The sequence below is a fragment of the Tenrec ecaudatus genome, chromosome 14, assembly GCF_050624435.1.
Source record: "Tenrec ecaudatus isolate mTenEca1 chromosome 14, mTenEca1.hap1, whole genome shotgun sequence".
NCBI lineage: Eukaryota > Metazoa > Chordata > Mammalia > Afrosoricida > Tenrecidae > Tenrec > Tenrec ecaudatus.
In genome coordinates this window covers 29678481-29695436 of record NC_134543.1, presented here as the reverse complement: position 1 = coordinate 29695436, position 16956 = coordinate 29678481, and the positions used below count along the sequence as shown (strand labels likewise).

General features: G+C 40.9%; 1 protein-coding gene and 1 non-coding gene across 4 annotated transcripts in view; both read left to right on the top strand.

Moving 5' to 3' along the window:
- YLPM1 (YLP motif containing 1) overlaps positions 1-16956 on the top strand; it is an 89199-nt gene that overhangs the window by 59140 nt on the left and 13103 nt on the right. For 2 of the 3 annotated variants that reach the window (XM_075531985.1, XM_075531988.1), the window contains exons 6-18: positions 1189-1312; positions 4125-4539; positions 4665-4757; positions 5031-5226; positions 5662-5780; positions 6532-6686; positions 7765-7827; positions 8515-8634; positions 8863-9039; positions 9121-9204; positions 9833-9916; positions 12121-12201; positions 15357-15408. In XM_075531985.1, coding sequence (XP_075388100.1) covers positions 1189-1312; positions 4125-4539; positions 4665-4757; positions 5031-5226; positions 5662-5780; positions 6532-6686; positions 7765-7827; positions 8515-8634; positions 8863-9039; positions 9121-9204; positions 9833-9916; positions 12121-12201; positions 15357-15408 — 1763 coding nt within the window. The remainder of the gene's footprint in view (positions 1-1188; positions 1313-4124; positions 4540-4664; positions 4758-5030; positions 5227-5661; positions 5781-6531; positions 6687-7764; positions 7828-8514; positions 8635-8862; positions 9040-9120; positions 9205-9832; positions 9917-12120; positions 12202-15356; positions 15409-16956) is intronic. The other variant, XM_075531986.1, reaches the window with a different exon arrangement.
- On the top strand, positions 6926-7057 carry LOC142427097 (small nucleolar RNA SNORA31). The gene has a single exon (XR_012779925.1). It is a non-coding gene; the product is annotated as a small nucleolar RNA SNORA31 (small nucleolar RNA).

Sequence of the window (16956 nt, the reverse complement as noted above, 5' to 3'; positions counted from 1 at the left end):
GAAATTTGTTAAAGATCTGATGAGATGACTGCAGATGTTACACGTTTTAAGGTAGGCCTTGTAAGAAAAAGTAAAAGAGATTTGACTAGAGATTGAAAAACAAAAAGAAAACAGCCCTAATTACACTTTTGGAATATGAAGTATTGCTTAATGGTGCATACTGCCAGTTGGTCTCACCATCTCTAGCAGGGGCCATAAACTAAAATGCCCATTTGGACCAGAGAGGCAGCAAAAGCAAGTGAAAATGGGCCAGGTGTAACTCCGTGGACTGCGGTGTGGTTCGTGGCAAAGTGCTTCATCTGAAGTGGCCAGCCACCCGATGGTTGATGTGTAGGAATGTAGGCCCCATCAAGCCTTTAAAAATTGCATTTGGAGAAAACATTTTGTTTTGTGCTTTGTAAACAACAGCAAACATTTCAGATTATTAAAACTGATGAGAAGGACGAGTGAAAAACCTCTGGGTCTTATTTGATCCGCGGGCCTCCATTTTGCAGCCTCTGGCACAAGGAATGCTGAACAAAGGTGGATGGGCAAGAAAGCGTTTGGCTAGATAAGAGAAAAATAAGACTGCAAAGATGAAATACCTTAGAATGGACTGATGAGACAGGTTGTAGAATCTGACTTTGAAGAGCTTCAGTGATACCAGCTCTTCGGTACCAGCGTCAAGTAAGCATTGGACTGCTGGCTGCAGGCTGCTTCAGCCCACTGCGTGGGGAGCAGGATGAGGCCAGCTGCTCTTGTCAAGATTTGCAGCCTAAGCAGCCCTCTCGGCTTGCTGTAAGGCAGAATCCACGTGAGCGAGCACCCTGGGTTTGGGTCTAGCTTGGGGCAGGCTTCAGGAAGGAGCTCTGGTGGTAGGTATAGTGGGTTATGAGTTGAGCTACTAACCTCAAGGTCAAGAATTCTAACCAACCAGTCACTTTGAGGGAAAAAGATGCGGCTGCCAGGTCCCATAAAGATTTCTTGGAAACGCTGCCCTATCGGGTCATTATGAGACAGCATTGACTCATATAAAGGCAGGAAAGGGTTCCTCCAGAGGGGCTCTGTGGGTACAGTAGAGGGTTTTAGGGCAAGGTTTTTAGGCCTGTTATTCCTTCTTTGGTGTTAATTGTCCTTTAGGAGTAGACTAGTAGATGGTAGATAGATGTCTATTTATATGCATTGGAATTTTGTTTTCTTTGTTTATAGGGAACAGAAAGAACAACTTCAAAAAATGAAAGCGTTTGGGTCTGAACCACAGATGCCTGACCATCCACCACCCCAGGACTCATCACGATTGCAGAGCACAGTTTCAAGACCTGGCATGTATCCGGTACGGGAAATGTGTGCTGCTGGGTTGTTGGAGTATTTTGTATTACAACAAGTATAGATTTCATCTTTTTTATTTTAATGTAAAGTTTGGAAAAGTACAAAGCTTTGGATAATAGGCCTTTGAAAATCCTACAAACAAGACTAAAAGTGTGGCCCAAATGTTCATTTCCTCTCCAGGTTTTGATAAAGACACCAAGCACACCTGAACCACATAGCTTCATGGTCACAAAGTTGTAGAACTTTCCAGATAATCCTTTAAGTCCACATCTTCTTGTTCCCCATCTGGGCAGCCTAACCGCAGGTTCGAACCTCATAACCCCAGTCCAGGCAGCAGTGAGGAAGACTGGTTTACGTTAAAGGCTTTAGGGATTTGGTTCTCCCTTTCCTTTGGTTTCCTTTGTCGTAAGCCATTGATGACTTTGTTGGTGCCATGAAGGTAGTTCTGCCTTGTAAGCAACCCGATGCCCGGTTCAAGAATCGGCTTGACAAATGTTATGCAGACAACTTTAGAACAACAGCACATTGCTAGAGGAAAAACTATTCTTAAATCATTCCATCAAGTCGTCTGTTTTCATGTCTCACACATGGTTGTTAGCATCAGTGGCCACCTTATGTTGCTGGCTTCCAAAATGATGTCTCTTGATCTCTGCATGCATCTGCCCACAAGGTTTCTCTGTGGACATGCCTCCTGTCAAAGTGAGCATGTGCAAAATGGAACTCGTTGACCCTGCCCCTTCAATTTGTTCTTTCTCTTCACCATCACCTAGTCATCCATATTGGAAGCCTGAAAGTCAGCCTTAGCCTTACCCTGTTCCTCTATCTTATCCCCTCAAATCCACACCAACGATTCATTGCTCAGGGAGCCCTCGCTGCACAGTTCAAACCCACCTAGTGGCTCCTTGAGAGAAGACCTGGCGATCTGCACCCATAAAGACCACATCCAGGGAACCTCTATGGACCAGCTCTACTCTGTCGAATGACTCACTGAATGGAAGTGGAGGACACCAACAACCCCCCTCCCTCCTCATACCCGCACCTTGGTGTCAATGTTGGTTCTGGCCTAACTTATTCAGGAATGCCCTAGCTCACCTCTACCCCTCTTCTGTCCCCTTATATCTACTTTACAACACAGTGATTATTTATTTTTGGAAACATCGTTCTTGAGATAAAATTTACATAAAATAACACACCCAATTTAAGCCTGCACTTTGAGTGTTGACAAATGCATCCTGAAAGGTCAAGAAAGTTCCACTAGAGCACAAAGTGTCCTTGTGCTCCCTCTACAGTGTGCCTCACACCCTCCATCGAGGGAGAATAATGTGATCTCTGGCCCAAGTGAATGTTTTATGAAACATGACTCTCACTATGTTCCCAGGTATTAAATCCCTTCAGTGTCTCCCAGGCAGCATAAGATCTCGACTTTTGCATGGCCTTCTAGGTTCTTCCTAGCGGGCCTAACCCTTGCTTACCCCTTGCTTGTTAGCCCACACGCTTACCCCTCTCTTTGTTATGCCAGACTCTCACTCCTCAGTGACACTGTTTATGTGCTCCCCAATTGACTAATTCCTGCTCTGCTTTCATCTTCTCTTCCACTTGTGTGAGACGACTGCTCTCTTGTAGCACCTTAGACTGGCCCCTGTCATGTTCCTTATCACATTCGGCTTTCTTTATTTCTTTCCTTCTAGACCAGTGGTTCGCCACCTTCCTAATGCCTTTAATACAGTTCCTCATGTGGTGGTGCCCCCCCCAAACTATAAAATTATTTTTGTTACTACTTCATAACACTAATTTTGCTACTGTTATAAACCAGGCGACCCCTGTGGAAGGGTCATTCGACCCCCAAGTTGAGAATCGCTGTTCAGACTGAGCCTTTGAGGATAAAAAACCCTCACTGCCATCAGATTCTAATTCCTAGAGCTTTCCAGAAAATTCTGTTTGGTTGTTGCTTACGCCAGTAGTTTAAATAAAACACTTCAATCTGTCTTTTGGATAACTGGTGAGCATGAGTACCTCCTCATATAAATTCTGTTTTTGTCTTTTAGTTTATCCTTTAGGCTCCTAAAGTTTTTCATATTAATTTGTATTATTCTTAATGTAATATAGAAATTAATCCTTTCTCATAAATACTGCAGGTTTCAAAAAATAAATATATCTTTTGCTCTCACTATATATTATGAAGAAAATAAAGTTATGCTTTATTTTTGCAGACATAATAACAAGTTTTGGGGTTTGGTTTTTTGTTATTTTTTTTACTTAAGCTTTACCTGGATAGTACGGCTCCAAAGAAAAGCTTTTTCCATTTTCTCAGCCAAGTTAAAAACGCCATTCCACCATAAAAAATGTCACCTTTAGCTAAGAGCAGCCATGTGTTTCAACTCCAGCTTATAGTGGCTTCCATCCGATGCAGTACGGGCGTTGGTCCAGTGGTACATCCTTATCTCCAGCAGTCCTGGCCAGTGCCGGGTATGTGCATCCACAGACGTCATGTCTGTGCAGGCTTGCATGCTGCTGTGACGTTGGACAAGTCTCAGCAGAGTGGCTAGACTAAGAGTGGCTAGGATTTTTAAAAACCTGGCAGTTTACTCCTAAAATTAGCTGATAAACTACTGTATGTATAGTTTTTCTCCCTTTGACTTAATCTTTTTTATGTTTTTAATGTTGTCTTTTGATGCATGAAAAAAATGTTACTCTTGAATACATCCAGTTTATCCATTTTTCTCTTTTATGGATTGTGAGTCAGTTTTTAATTTTTACATATTTGTGAAAAGATGCTGGGATGCAAGCCTCCTAAGCCATCGTCCTCTGTTCTCCAGCCTCCAGGACCCTATAGACCACCCCCTCCTATGGGTAAACCACCACCAGGTTCAATCATGAGACCGCCAGTGCCACCAGCAAGATCATCTATTCCTATGAACAGACCGCCTGTCCCAGGACCACCGCCGATACCTCCTCTTCCGCCGCCTCCTCCAGTGATGAAGTCACAGGCTTCCGGTGTGGCACAGGAGCGCTGGGATGAAGATTCTTTCTATGGCCTTTGGGATACAAATGATGACCAAGGACTAAATTCAGAATTTAAGTCAGAAAATACGACGATTCCCTCAGGGCCAGTGTTACCCCTCCCACCTGGTCACCCTTCCATTCCTCCTCCTGGCCCAATGCCCATGGGTATGCCACCGATGTCTAACCAACCGCCAGTGCAGCAGACTGTCGATTATGGCCATGGCCGAGGTGAGTGATGAGAGTGACGAGAGTGAACTTAGACTGGGAGTCTAGAGCAGTCGTTAGCTTCAGCTTTGGCTTCCTCAGGCTGCAGTCTTACAGTGCTTCTGTCCCTGTTTCTATTTACCTACCAGACATGGCCACTAATAAAGTTGAGCAGATACCCTATGGGGAGAGAGTAACTCTGCGCCCAGACCCGGTACCTGAGAGATCAACTTTTGAGACAGGTAGGAGGCCCACAGAGATTAGTTACTTTCAGCCTCTTGGGACCTAATTATCACGTGATTTCCCTTTTGGAGAGATTGTCTGGCCTCCCTTTGATGTGGATAAAAGATTCTTAAATTGGATTTAGGATAGCAGTTGATACTGGTTTTAAAATTAAAGTTGTAATTTTCTGCTTTTAAAAAGGGACCTGAGCCTTATTCTATATACTACTTTTTTTCCTTTTTTTTTTTTTTTGCACACCCTCCTGCCCTCCTCCCTACTTTTTTTTTTCATAGACCACACGGGCCAACGTGATCGTTATGATAGAGACAGAGACCGTGAGCCATATTTTGATCGTCAAAGCAACGTCATGGCAGATCATCGAGATTTTAAAAGGGATCGAGAAACACATAGGGACCGTGACCGGGATCGTGGTGTAATGGACTATGATCGAGATCGATTCGACAGAGATCGGCGGTCCCGAGATGATAGGTATGCTTTGCAAAGTGTCTCTGCCAGGTGTGCAAATGAGCATATCCAGCAAGAGTCAATGCAGCTGATGGCGGTTAGTGAGTGACACATCCCTTTCGTGTGTGTCCTTTGGAGGGAGAGAGCAGGTGCTTGAGTCTTCTCAGCTTGGATTTCAGGGAATTGAATGGGAGATGGGAGACAATTAGAAAGGAAATGGTGTTGTCAGTAAAGGTGCAATTAGTACTTAATTAGTAGGTAAGTGATTTATTTGTACAGTTCCTGAGATTTTTTATATGCACAAAGGGTAAGTGCTTTTCCAAAAGCGAAAGGTAGCTATTGACTATGGAACCACTGCCTATAGAGAAAACTAGGCAAATAATGGGGTTGTGTTATATGCAGAGACCTCCAAGTACTTCTTTTTAACTTACCAAGGTACTTTCTGTTATCACCTTCTAGGACTCAGTCATATCGAGACAAAAAAGACCATTCTTCATCCAGAAGAGGTGGGTTTGATAGGCCCTCCTATGACCGGAAGTCTGACCGACCAGCCTATGAAGGGCCATCCATGTTTGGAGGTAGGGCAGTGCCTGTTACTCCATGGGGCACTGGGGATGTAAACTTTGGGAGTTCCTCTTTGTGGCAGCCACGGATAAGAACTTGCAGAGTAAGAGCTTCTTAGGGACTATAAGATGGCAGCACTGTCATCAGCAGTAAGTGTACTTACATTGAAGTCCCTCCATTCCTGCTGTCATTGAGGGAAAGCCGTACTGTAAAAATCCTCACTGTAGTTTCTCTTCTGAACGTTCTTCTCTACATGATCCATTGTCATGGGAGGGTTTCCTAATAAAAATAATATGTAACAATAGCTTTAATAGTACAAAAGGTGATACATGGCATAATTCAGTCAGTACAGTTCATTAAAGTTTCTAATGATTTACCCCCTCCAAAAAAAACTCAATTCATTTAATTATTGAAATAAAGCAGAAATTGCTGTTTTATATCATAAAAGAATATTTGGGAAACAGAAACAAAATTACTTACAATGCTACCATCCACCATATCTATCCCTTGGAGCTTAGCTTTTTTCTAAATTTAATACAAACAAGGATAAATTTAATGTTTTTCAGAATATTCTGTTTGCTTAAAATCATAATTTTTATTTTTCTTGATTTCAATAGTTGTACATTTTCTTAAAAAGTTTTCTTTAATGACTCACCAAATCACCCAACCTGGTCTTTTTACTTTACCATAGGATCAGTGAGGAGAGTTAAGTTTTCAAACAGTGATCACATTAGTAGTAATTTTCTTTAACTGTGGGACTTTTAGGAGAACGAAGAACTTACCCAGAGGAACGAATGCCCTTGTCCACTCCTGCGCTGAGTCACCAGCCACCTCCAGCTCCACGGGTGGAAAAGAAACCTGAATCTAAGAATGTTGATGACATTCTGAAGCCACCGGGCCGAGAGAGCAGACCTGAGAGAGTGAGTCTTAGGAAGCTGACCAGTTTTCTTGCAATTCAGAAAGTAGGAGTTATAAAAGTACCCACACATTTTCTCTACTTTTCTGTAGCAATGTTAGTAGCAGGTTTAAGGTGTCATACCATCTCCAAATCAGCACCCAATGGAACTCTCCTCAGTTGTCTACTTCTAGTATCTTAAAGAACTTAGAACTTAGTTGCTTGACCAAAAAAAAAATGTTGAAAACTTTAAAAGATCACTAACTGCATCCATTGACAGACCTGGGCCAACGTACTGTTGTTCTGGTTTGCACTACGAAGTAAAAGAAAAATATCCCTGCACTATCTGTCTGTCTGTCTTTGGGCAGATCCAGATTGAATGAGAGGAATGCATACATCGTTTGGGGGGGAAATGGCACTTTTTTCCTTCTCTTTTTTTGCAGGTCTCTTTTTTTAAAATTCTTTTTAAATGGTTTCTTTTTTTAATTTTATGTCATTTTATTAGCTCATACAACTCTTTTTTTGTTTTTTTTATTTTTAAACAAATTCCTTTAATATCTTTTTTTGATAGTTTTATTAGGGACTCATACAACTCTTATCACAATCCATACATACATCAATTGTGTAAAGCACATTTGTCTCTTCTCAATGAGCTCCTTTCTGCCACTGGTGGCAGCTGTTGGATTCGCACGAGAAGAAGAGCCACATTCCCAGGCGAGCCCTGTGAGCTTCCCTTCTGCCAGTGGGGGTCAGTTCCGTTGCCTGTGAGACATTTTTTTTTAAAAAAGCACATTTGTACATTCATTGCCCTCATCATTCTCAAAACATTTGTACATTAACTAAGTTGCATACCTCTCCCTCTTTGTTCCATACACCCGCAAAAACTAAACCTCCTTCTCCTGTTCTTCAAAGTGCAGTGTCCTCATTAGTTAATGTACGTGGGTCTTACTTAAATTTGCACTATCTTGCAAAATAACTAGATTCTGTTAGAATAAACCAGCACTAGAGTTTCAGCAAGATACTACATGTGTTTAATAAGTCATTGCCCTTCCCCCAAAAAATCCTCTCTGAATGTTTGTGTGTTTTGGTCCATTGTGTTTCAGATTGTTGTCATCATGAGAGGCTTGCCTGGCAGTGGAAAGACACACGTTGCAAAACTCATTCGAGTGAGTATGAGAGGCCAAGGCAGCTGACCGCCTGCCTTCCTGGCAGCATGGTCTCGTGTAGTTGGCCTCCTTGTAGCTGGCTCATGTTCCAGATGGGAGCTCACAGACATTTACAGACGCGGTGCAGGAGCTCAGGCATGTGAAGAAGGCTTGTGCAGTCATCGCTGCAGTCAGCTTTGCAACATTTTCTTCCTCCTTGTCCCCATTGCTGTTGCCGGCCTTCCGGGTGCCCCTTCTGTGAGGGGATGTCCAGTTGTCCACAGATGGACTTTGGCCCCTCCCTGACCCCTTTCTTTCACATTAAAAAAATTGGTTATTTTTGATCTTCTGATACTTGATTCCCATTGAGACCTTGTGATCACAGGCTGGTGTGCTTCTTCCATGTGGACTTTGTTGCTTCCCTGCTAAATGGTCGCTTGTTGAATTAACTGCAAGCCTTTATGACCCCCGGTGCTATATCTTTTCACTGCTGGCACCAGCAACTTTCTTTACCGTATTTGCTTACACACCCGTTGTGTCTTCAGTGAGTGCCAACACATACGTTTTTACCACAGACAGATACTTTTACCTCGGCTTGATTTGAAGCCTCCCAAAGATGGTATGTGGTTTAGTCACTAGAAGGGAGCATTGATGTGGACATTTGTTGACATAAATTCTCTCGAATCTCTTCAACTATGTAATTCTTAGGATAAGGAGGTAGAGTTTGGAGGACCTGCACCCAGAGTTCTAAGCCTGGATGATTATTTCATCGCTGAAGTAGAAAAAGAAGAAAAAGATCCAGATTCTGGAAAGAAAGTGAAAAAGAAGGTATGGTGTGAATTGCATCCTGATTCAATAATAGTGTTTTATAGAAAATGCGGTCAGTGGGAGATGTGGCTTTTTCGTAGGCCAAGGAAAGCTTTTTATTTCCGTATTTGAACTTTAGTACTCAGGTGTAAAGGAAAGACTGCAAAATCATCTTTATGTACCAGCTACCCAGGAAGAGTTTCTGGGTGATGTCAGTGTTCACTAACTCTAGACCTCGGGGGTGTTTAGGTGATGGAGTATGAGTATGAAGCTGAGATGGAGGAGACGTACCGAACCAGCATGTTCAAAGCCTTCAAAAAGACCCTGGATGATGGCTTTTTCCCTTTCATCATCTTGGACGCCATCAATGACAGAGTTCGACACTTTGACCAGTTTTGGAGTGCAGCAAAAACCAAGGGTTTTGAGGTATAGATTTAACAGGACTTTCAAACACTTTGTATTCATTTTTTGTGTTTGTTTGCGTAAGCATTGGTAATTCTTTCCTAGGTATATTTGGCTGAAATGAGTGCTGATAACCAGACTTGTGGCAAGAGAAATATTCATGGAAGAAAGCTTAAAGAAATAAATAAGGTAATTTTTTAAAACAAATGGGCTGGAGTATGGTAAATTTCATTTAGTCAGTATCACCATTGTTAGCGGGGAACTTTTAGCTCATTTTCTTTTAGAATCTCTCTTCTGCTTGCTTTAAGTAATGTTTCTTTTCTTTTGCATGGGAGTAAAAGGGATGACAGAGCTGTTCCAGGAACTGGCCTGTTAGAATTCACAGTATACCCACTACTTGCTTATTTCCATGGTTAGGTTCCAAAGACAAGGTTGTTAGGAGAATATTGGCATTGTGTGAAAATGGAAGGTGACCACATCCGATCACAAAATGGAGGATGGCCTCATCCCCACCGAATGGCCAGATTTTATCATTACGTAACTACCCATCCACTGGAATCATGGCCCAGCTAAGCTGGACCCGTATCATTGACCATCAGAACCAGTGTTATTCTAGGCCTCAAACCTTGTTGCTTGTCGCTGCCAGAGTTTCAAGGGTAAAATAGTCCTAACGGGATATTCTGCTATTGTCATAGTGAAAAATGTCAGACAGTGAGATAGTCGCTAAGTTAAGGAATACATGTATCAGTTACATTTGTCTTGCATGCTCATCCTTTGAGTATTTCCAGAGATAACTTGACCTCAACCCTTTCGATAGATGGCTGACCACTGGGAAACTGCACCTCGTCACATGATGCGCCTGGACATTCGTTCTCTGCTGCAAGACGCTGCTATTGAAGAGGTGAGTATCGTTTTGCTTGAATCCAGTGCAAAAGAGACAGGCTTTCACCTTTTTAGTTGGAAAGACTGTAGCCTTTCAGAAAAGATGTGTAGAGTCCCCTGAAGGCTTCTTAGAGCTCTTTCATCGTGATTCACCAGTCAGTCATGGTTTCCCACATTGAAGTTTCCTCATATAGACAGGTGTTCTTTTCATCATTACGGTCACTGTTGTCATCGTGCAACTGTTTTAGAAGTAAGTTGCAGACCTCCTGACCTCCCCTCTGAATGCTTCCATGGGTAGTACCTGAAAACAGACATTCTCTTAACTAGAAGTCAATGAGCAAATTTATGGCTTTCAACATTGATTTAGCTCCTCATTACATAATGCAAGTGTCCTGAATTACATTTCTTGAATGATCTCATACCGTCCCTATTCAGATTTTACCAACAGTGCCCATATTATACTTTATAACATTAAAACAATTAAAATCCAGGATCCAGTCCTTTCAAAATTTTCAGCCCTGTCATTGTCCTGCAAGACGGGGGGCTTTGACGTCTATAGGACAGTCAGTCATGTGGAATGCTCCTCAGTTTAGATCTGTCTGACTCTTTCCACATGATTAGATTTCGGTTTAGCAGCAGGACTACTATGTAAGTGACCCAGTGCATCCCATCAATGTGGTATTGATTACTTATTTCTTCACGTGGCCAAGGGGGCATCCGCCAGCCTTCACTACTGCAAAGGCACCCTTCTCTTTCTCAGAGCTTGTCTGCAGGAAGATGCTTGGACACGATAAATGTCCTCTCTCCCCGACAGCTTTTCACCCATCAGTAGTTCTCATCTAAATCAATCATTAATCTAATTGAAGGGTCTTTATTATAAAAGTCTTTTTAATTTATATTTTCATCAGTTGTGTTCCTTCGATCTTCTCCTGTGAGCTATAAATACGCAATGTTTTCATTGTTTTCTGTTCCATTGTTAACCTCCAGTGTCACTCCTACCGTTTCCGTCTGTCTTTTCGCTCCTGTTACTCTCCAGAAATGCTCTAACCAGTGACTCCTGTGATGTTGGACAGTTCTATCATTTTGTTGTATAATTTTACGGCCACGCTGACAAGATTAATGTTGCTTCTTGAAAACATACATGGGGACATCAAAAGCTTGTGAGAATATTCCATTGTCTCTCATCTCCATTTTTCACAAAGCATTTGAAGCCCCTCGTGTTTCCTGTTGGTTTCTGAGTCCTCGTTCTCTGGGTTGCTGCTTACCTGGATCCTCTTACCAGTGTGGCCTTTTCAGTCTTCTTCACTGGATCTCTTTGCTAGACACCACCCAGTCCTGAAATGTCAGAGCTCTTGAGGGCTCTAGCTGTTCTAGCCTCCATTTTTACTCTACGTATATGATTTGAATTGCTTCTTACTATACCCTTAATAGTAAATTGTCAAGCTTGGAATGAATTGTGTTAATATCTTTAACACTAATATTATCCAAGTGGAAGGATTTTGAGTGATTTTTATATTCTTTCTATCATTAATTTTCAGATTATCAATATGTGTGTATATGTATGTATATATGTCGTATGTATATAATCTTGTATCTCAAATTGAAAGTGTCATCCAAATCCCCACTTATTCTTGTATTCTCTATTTTCGTAATTAGAACCAACTGTCTGTTGGTTGGTAAGCCTCATAATGTGGGAGTCATCTTTGCCCTTCCCTCCTCTTGCTGCTCTAACCTCCCACTGTGTCCTCAAGTGAGTACTTGTCTGTCTTACCTTGTAACTACTTCTCAACTTTGTCTCCTTGATATTACCATTATTACCATTCTGGGCCAGCTTTTCATTATACCCCATCTTACATTTTAAAATTTGGATAATGAATGTTTTGTCTGATTGGAAAAATAATTTTTAAAGATTGTTCGAAAGAAATCCTATTTAAAAAAGAAAAAGGAATCCTAGTGACCCATAGGCATTCAAAACAGGCGACCACGTATTCAGAACTGAGCACTTCACTCGCCTCAGAGGAAATTATACCCAGGCTGTCCCGGGATCTTTAGAGACCGCAGTCCCGCCTGCTGTTTGAAGACTCGGGGTTTGAAGTGCTCGTGGCGTGGCCGTGCTTCTCCATGGCTTGCCCTGGGCACCTGTGCTCCTCATAGAGCCGACCGAGCAAGTCAGCGTCTCCTAAGTGTTCACTGCGTCTTGTTTTAATTGTTGGCGGGCTGTAGGTAGAGATGGAAGATTTTGATGCAAATATTGAAGAACAGAAAGAAGAAAAGAAAGATGCAGAAGAAGAGGAAAGCGAACTGGTAGGAGACAGACCAACCATTTTGAACAAAGTGGCTCTTTATTAAAATTCTTAAGGGTTTCAAATTCAGATCTGCAGTACAAATATAGCTTCTGTTTTGATAGGTCTTTTAGTGGTAAAAGTTTCCATAATCATCTCCAAGGAGACCTCTTGTTACTTTTGTTTGTTTGTTTTTTGAGACCAAAAGAACCGACTCTCTATTGTATTGTTGATAGAAAAATTTAAGAGTGCTGAGAAACTTAACACCTGTACAAACTTAACTATCTCTAGGTAATTTTAAGAGTATCAAGGAAATAAATTAAATATGAAAGGACATTTTTATATTCCAGCAGGGATGTGGTGCAGCCTACACAACATGTGTGTAATTGTCTCTTCCTTGCTGCAAGATGCCAAACTTGAATTTGTGCCATAGTGTTACCACTTACTGCTGGATTTGTTCTTCTGCATCTAGTGCTGTTAAAGTGATGGGGACAGGCATTTGACTCTAGACAATGGGCTTTACTCACACTATCAGAAGTTCACATAGTGGGACTTGAAAGCCCCCGAGAACCTACTGCAAATGCTGTGATCACCCCTCTGTAGAAATGTGTGCTTTACCCTGTCGTTCACAAACATGCGCTCTAGGGGTAGGTTGACTTTTCAGTGTTTGTTAATGACTACAAAGATCTGCAATGATTTGAAATATAGTGTTGCTTCTTTCATCCAAGGTACTACTCAACTTTATCCGATACTTCAGCCCTTGTGAAAGCGGCTTCTCATAGTCTTCTGAAAATGTACAAAGTGACAACCTACTTCCCTACCCCCTAGTGCATACAGATTCTCTGAGGTGTAGGCCCCTCAAACCACGTGTAACATTGAAGACTCTGGGTACTAACTGTGTTGATGTAGAGATGGTGTCAACCTCTACACAACCAAATTTCCAATGTGGAAGGGGATGGGGGTAGGCGACAAAACAGTTTTAAATTAATAGCATTTGAGTCTCAGTATTCATTTTTAAAATTGTGTTTTGACATACAAAGGGGCTTCAAAGAGTTCGTGAGGAATATTCCAGTATCTTTTAATTCTGGTTTTTTTTTACAAACTTTTTGAAGCCTCTTTGCTATGAGCTAAAATGTAGGCAGGAAACTCACGTAAAGGCCCACGCTGTTTTGGAGTATTGCTAGCGGCTTCTGTCCCTCCTGACAGCGTGTGTACCGTATCGCCATCCTATGAGAAGTCTGTGCACTGTGAACTTACAGCTTTCTACAGCCTCGTCTTTGTGGAGATTTCAGTTCAAGAAAATTGTTTATAACAATGACTTGCTTAGGTATATGTAAAAACTGGGAACTTTTAATGGAATATCCTTTTTAATTAAAAATAATAATAAAAAGAAGCACAATGTAATACTGTAGTTTTACTTCAGAGACCTGTCAAGGAAGTCTCAGAGCTCTATCTTACGGGACAACCTCTTCTGTTTCTAAATGACCTATCAGTTTAAGAGAACAACTGGAGGGTAATGAAGCTTAAGAAAGAACAAGGAGGTTCCAACAGAGGGATGTGAACATGCTCGTTTAGTTTGTGTTATAAAACTTCTCTTAACTCACTCAACGATTCAGAATCCAGATATCTTCTATTATTGGACTTGATTCCAAAAGTAAGAGATTCCTGGAGAATCAAAACCAAAGGGGGTCAAGAGCAAGTGTCAGGACATTCAGACCACTTTTTCAGTAAACTGCATTTTCCACTCTGCTGATGATATAGCTGGGGGAAATCCAACCTCTTCTTAGCTAAGAGAATCGTTTGGGGGATCATTGGTTATGCTATTTTGCCTTCAGTAGTGTTTCAGTGAACCTAGTAGATATGACTCAGAGTTTATAAATATATTATTCTAATGAAGCTTACAGTTTTCAGATGATTTCTGAGATGCGACTTGTACAAATTTGATCGATACTTTCAGTACCATTACTTCACCATAATTTGTCTTGTTTTAATCTAAAACTATCTTTGGAAAAGGTGATATAATTTATAACCTGAAATATTATCTACTAAGTTGAAATTGAATAATTAATTGTGGTTTAGGGATTAGAAATGTATGAAAGCCACAGGTCACCTGGAAGGCTGCTGCTGCTGTAGAAAAGGACAGCTTCCTCACCCGGAAGCAGTGCCATGAAGCTTTCAAGGCGCTTCCTCACTTAGCTGCCTAACAAGCCGCGCTGTGAGCTTGGGATATTCCCAACTGTAAAGGCGCATATTGGGTCTTAAAAGAAGCTATTGGCACTTTCGATTGAATGTTAGCATTTAATAGAACACAGTCTTAATTAAGGAAAAAGAATCTCAATAAATCACATGAAAATCCTTGTATTTGTGAAGTGCATACACTGAAAAGGCTGCTCAGAGTTGAATAGCTGCATTGGGAAGTTTGGAAACCGTACGGGAGTTTATTTCAAATAAACCACACAGATATGGAATATAAGATGTAATTTGCCTGTGGAGATACCTGCATTTGCACATAATGGGAAAACATAAATTTAAACGCTATCAGAAATAGTAACTGAATTTCCAAGTGATTGAAGACAACTGCTATGAAATTAATTCAGTAGGATTAGCCTGGGTAAAGTCTGACTGATCTAATTAATCGAGTCTTTAAATCAGGTTGAACTTAATAGTTGATTCAGTGATACCAAGTTTTCTACTTTCTTTTGAGTGCTTAGAATTATAGTGGAACATCAAATAACTCTGGGAAAACACCCTTTGGACCTCATGGCTGCTGTCGCTTGAGATTAGCAGTTGTCTGTAGGAAGTAACCAGCTGGTATAAACCCTAAACTACCGAACTCCAAATAGTATTCATGTTAGCACAGTGACTACCCACACATTCCCATCATACTTGCTGTACCACGGTGGTTCAGACTGTGATCATGAGTTCTGAACTGTAGCTGCCTCAAAAGCACCTTCACGACACGATTCTCAAGTGACTCCTCTGATAGCTGGGCAGTCAAGGTCGGCAAATTTGGTAATTCCATTTTTTCCAAGATGAAACTGTGCTTTCCCTATACGTTTGTCACTAGTGAGTGGGAACGGAATGCAATCCCAGTTTTAATGCTTTTCCAGTTCAAAAGTGATGTGCATGTATGTGTCTCTTTCTAACCCTTCGAGCTTCTCTCTGTGTACGATTTAGGGTTACATTCCGAAAAGCAAATGGGAGATGGACACATCTGAGGCAAAGCTAGGTGGGTATTTCCTTTTTCCTGTTTTTATATGTGATACCTGGTGGTAATGGGCGTAGATCTTCTGTAAGATGAGCACATTTCCCCAAATCTCCGCTTGAACCAAGATTTTTCGGCGTACCTTTCCTCCTTTGACCTATTTTGCTAGTTTTGGGTTTAATTCTGTTTGCATCTTGTGAGAGAGAAGAGTATTTTAAAGGAACAGAAGAAAATCTTAAAGGAACAACGTTCCATAACACTTAAACAGAAATGTGTGATAAATGTAGTAACAGAACCCTGTTGCTTCTAAAATTCATTCTATGATATAAATCGTTGATGTTGGTGCTAGTGCGAGTCCTGATTGTGAATACTTTGGATGATGATAATGATAAATATTATTAAAGTATTGAATTTTATTACAAGGAAGTTATTTACCTTATACAATAAATGAACATTTCTGGTTAAGAAGGGATAGATATGTAATTTAAACTTTTGAGGCGCCCGCTTTTATAAGACTCCATTTCCATTTCCTTCGTGTTGTCTTTAGTGCTAGATTACAAGGTGAACTGGTTGGAGTGGTTGTTTAAATACAACACTGGGGGCTATCTGTTGAGCAAAAGAATGGGGTTTCCTCCAATATCTCATGGTGGTGATATGTAGTTTTCCAGTGATTATTTTTTAACCTCACTTAAAAAGAGCCGTTTAAATCATTTATTAAGACATATTAATAATATCCATGAAATTGTGACAGAACCTTTTTGGAAAGATTGGGCTTGCTGATGTATGAACTACAACTGTTGGTCTCTGTTTCTCATACTCGTGCTCTAAAACTAGAGTAACCTCGGACTATCTCCAAAGTTAGTCATTTCGCTGCTTCACTCCTGGCCCACACGGTCCGTGCTTCTGATATATCAGCGGGTACATTGTACTTAGCATGGCATAGGCTACAGTACACCTTCATTTTGCTCGACTAACTGATTGTATTCGCAGTTCATGTTGACTGGGTTCTATGTTGAAAGATTAATAAATTAATATTAATACAGTGCCCAGGTAGATGCTCTGTTACAAACTTTGGGGGTGATGGGGGAGAGATCTAGTAAATTCATCTGAAAATTCAATGCGGTCATGACATTTTTCCATAACCAACTCTCTCCCTTGTTAGAACTTAAAAGCATGTGTAAGTGTCTAAATGCTATTCAGTATTATAATGGGTAATCAAGTGATAGTGCTTTTAGATCTGCTTCCTTTGACATGACATTGAGTCTGTTTGTTGTAGTCCTGTATGTCAGATTAACCTGTATGACTAAGATCATTCGTATCTAGTTCTCAAATAATAATTATCTTTTAGGATAAGGAGATAAATCATAAATATAGGTAAATAAGGAAATTAAATGTAAAAGTGACAAAGTTAACTAAGCATACAATCTTCAGAGGCATCATGTAAGCTAGCGTAATGCCTTTTAAGTCTGAGCTAGTTCATTTTCTACTTTTTTTAGTTTCTAAAGAGAAAGGTAAATGAGGTATCATCATGATGACTATTCAAGAAATTGTGGTATTAAATTTAGCATTTTC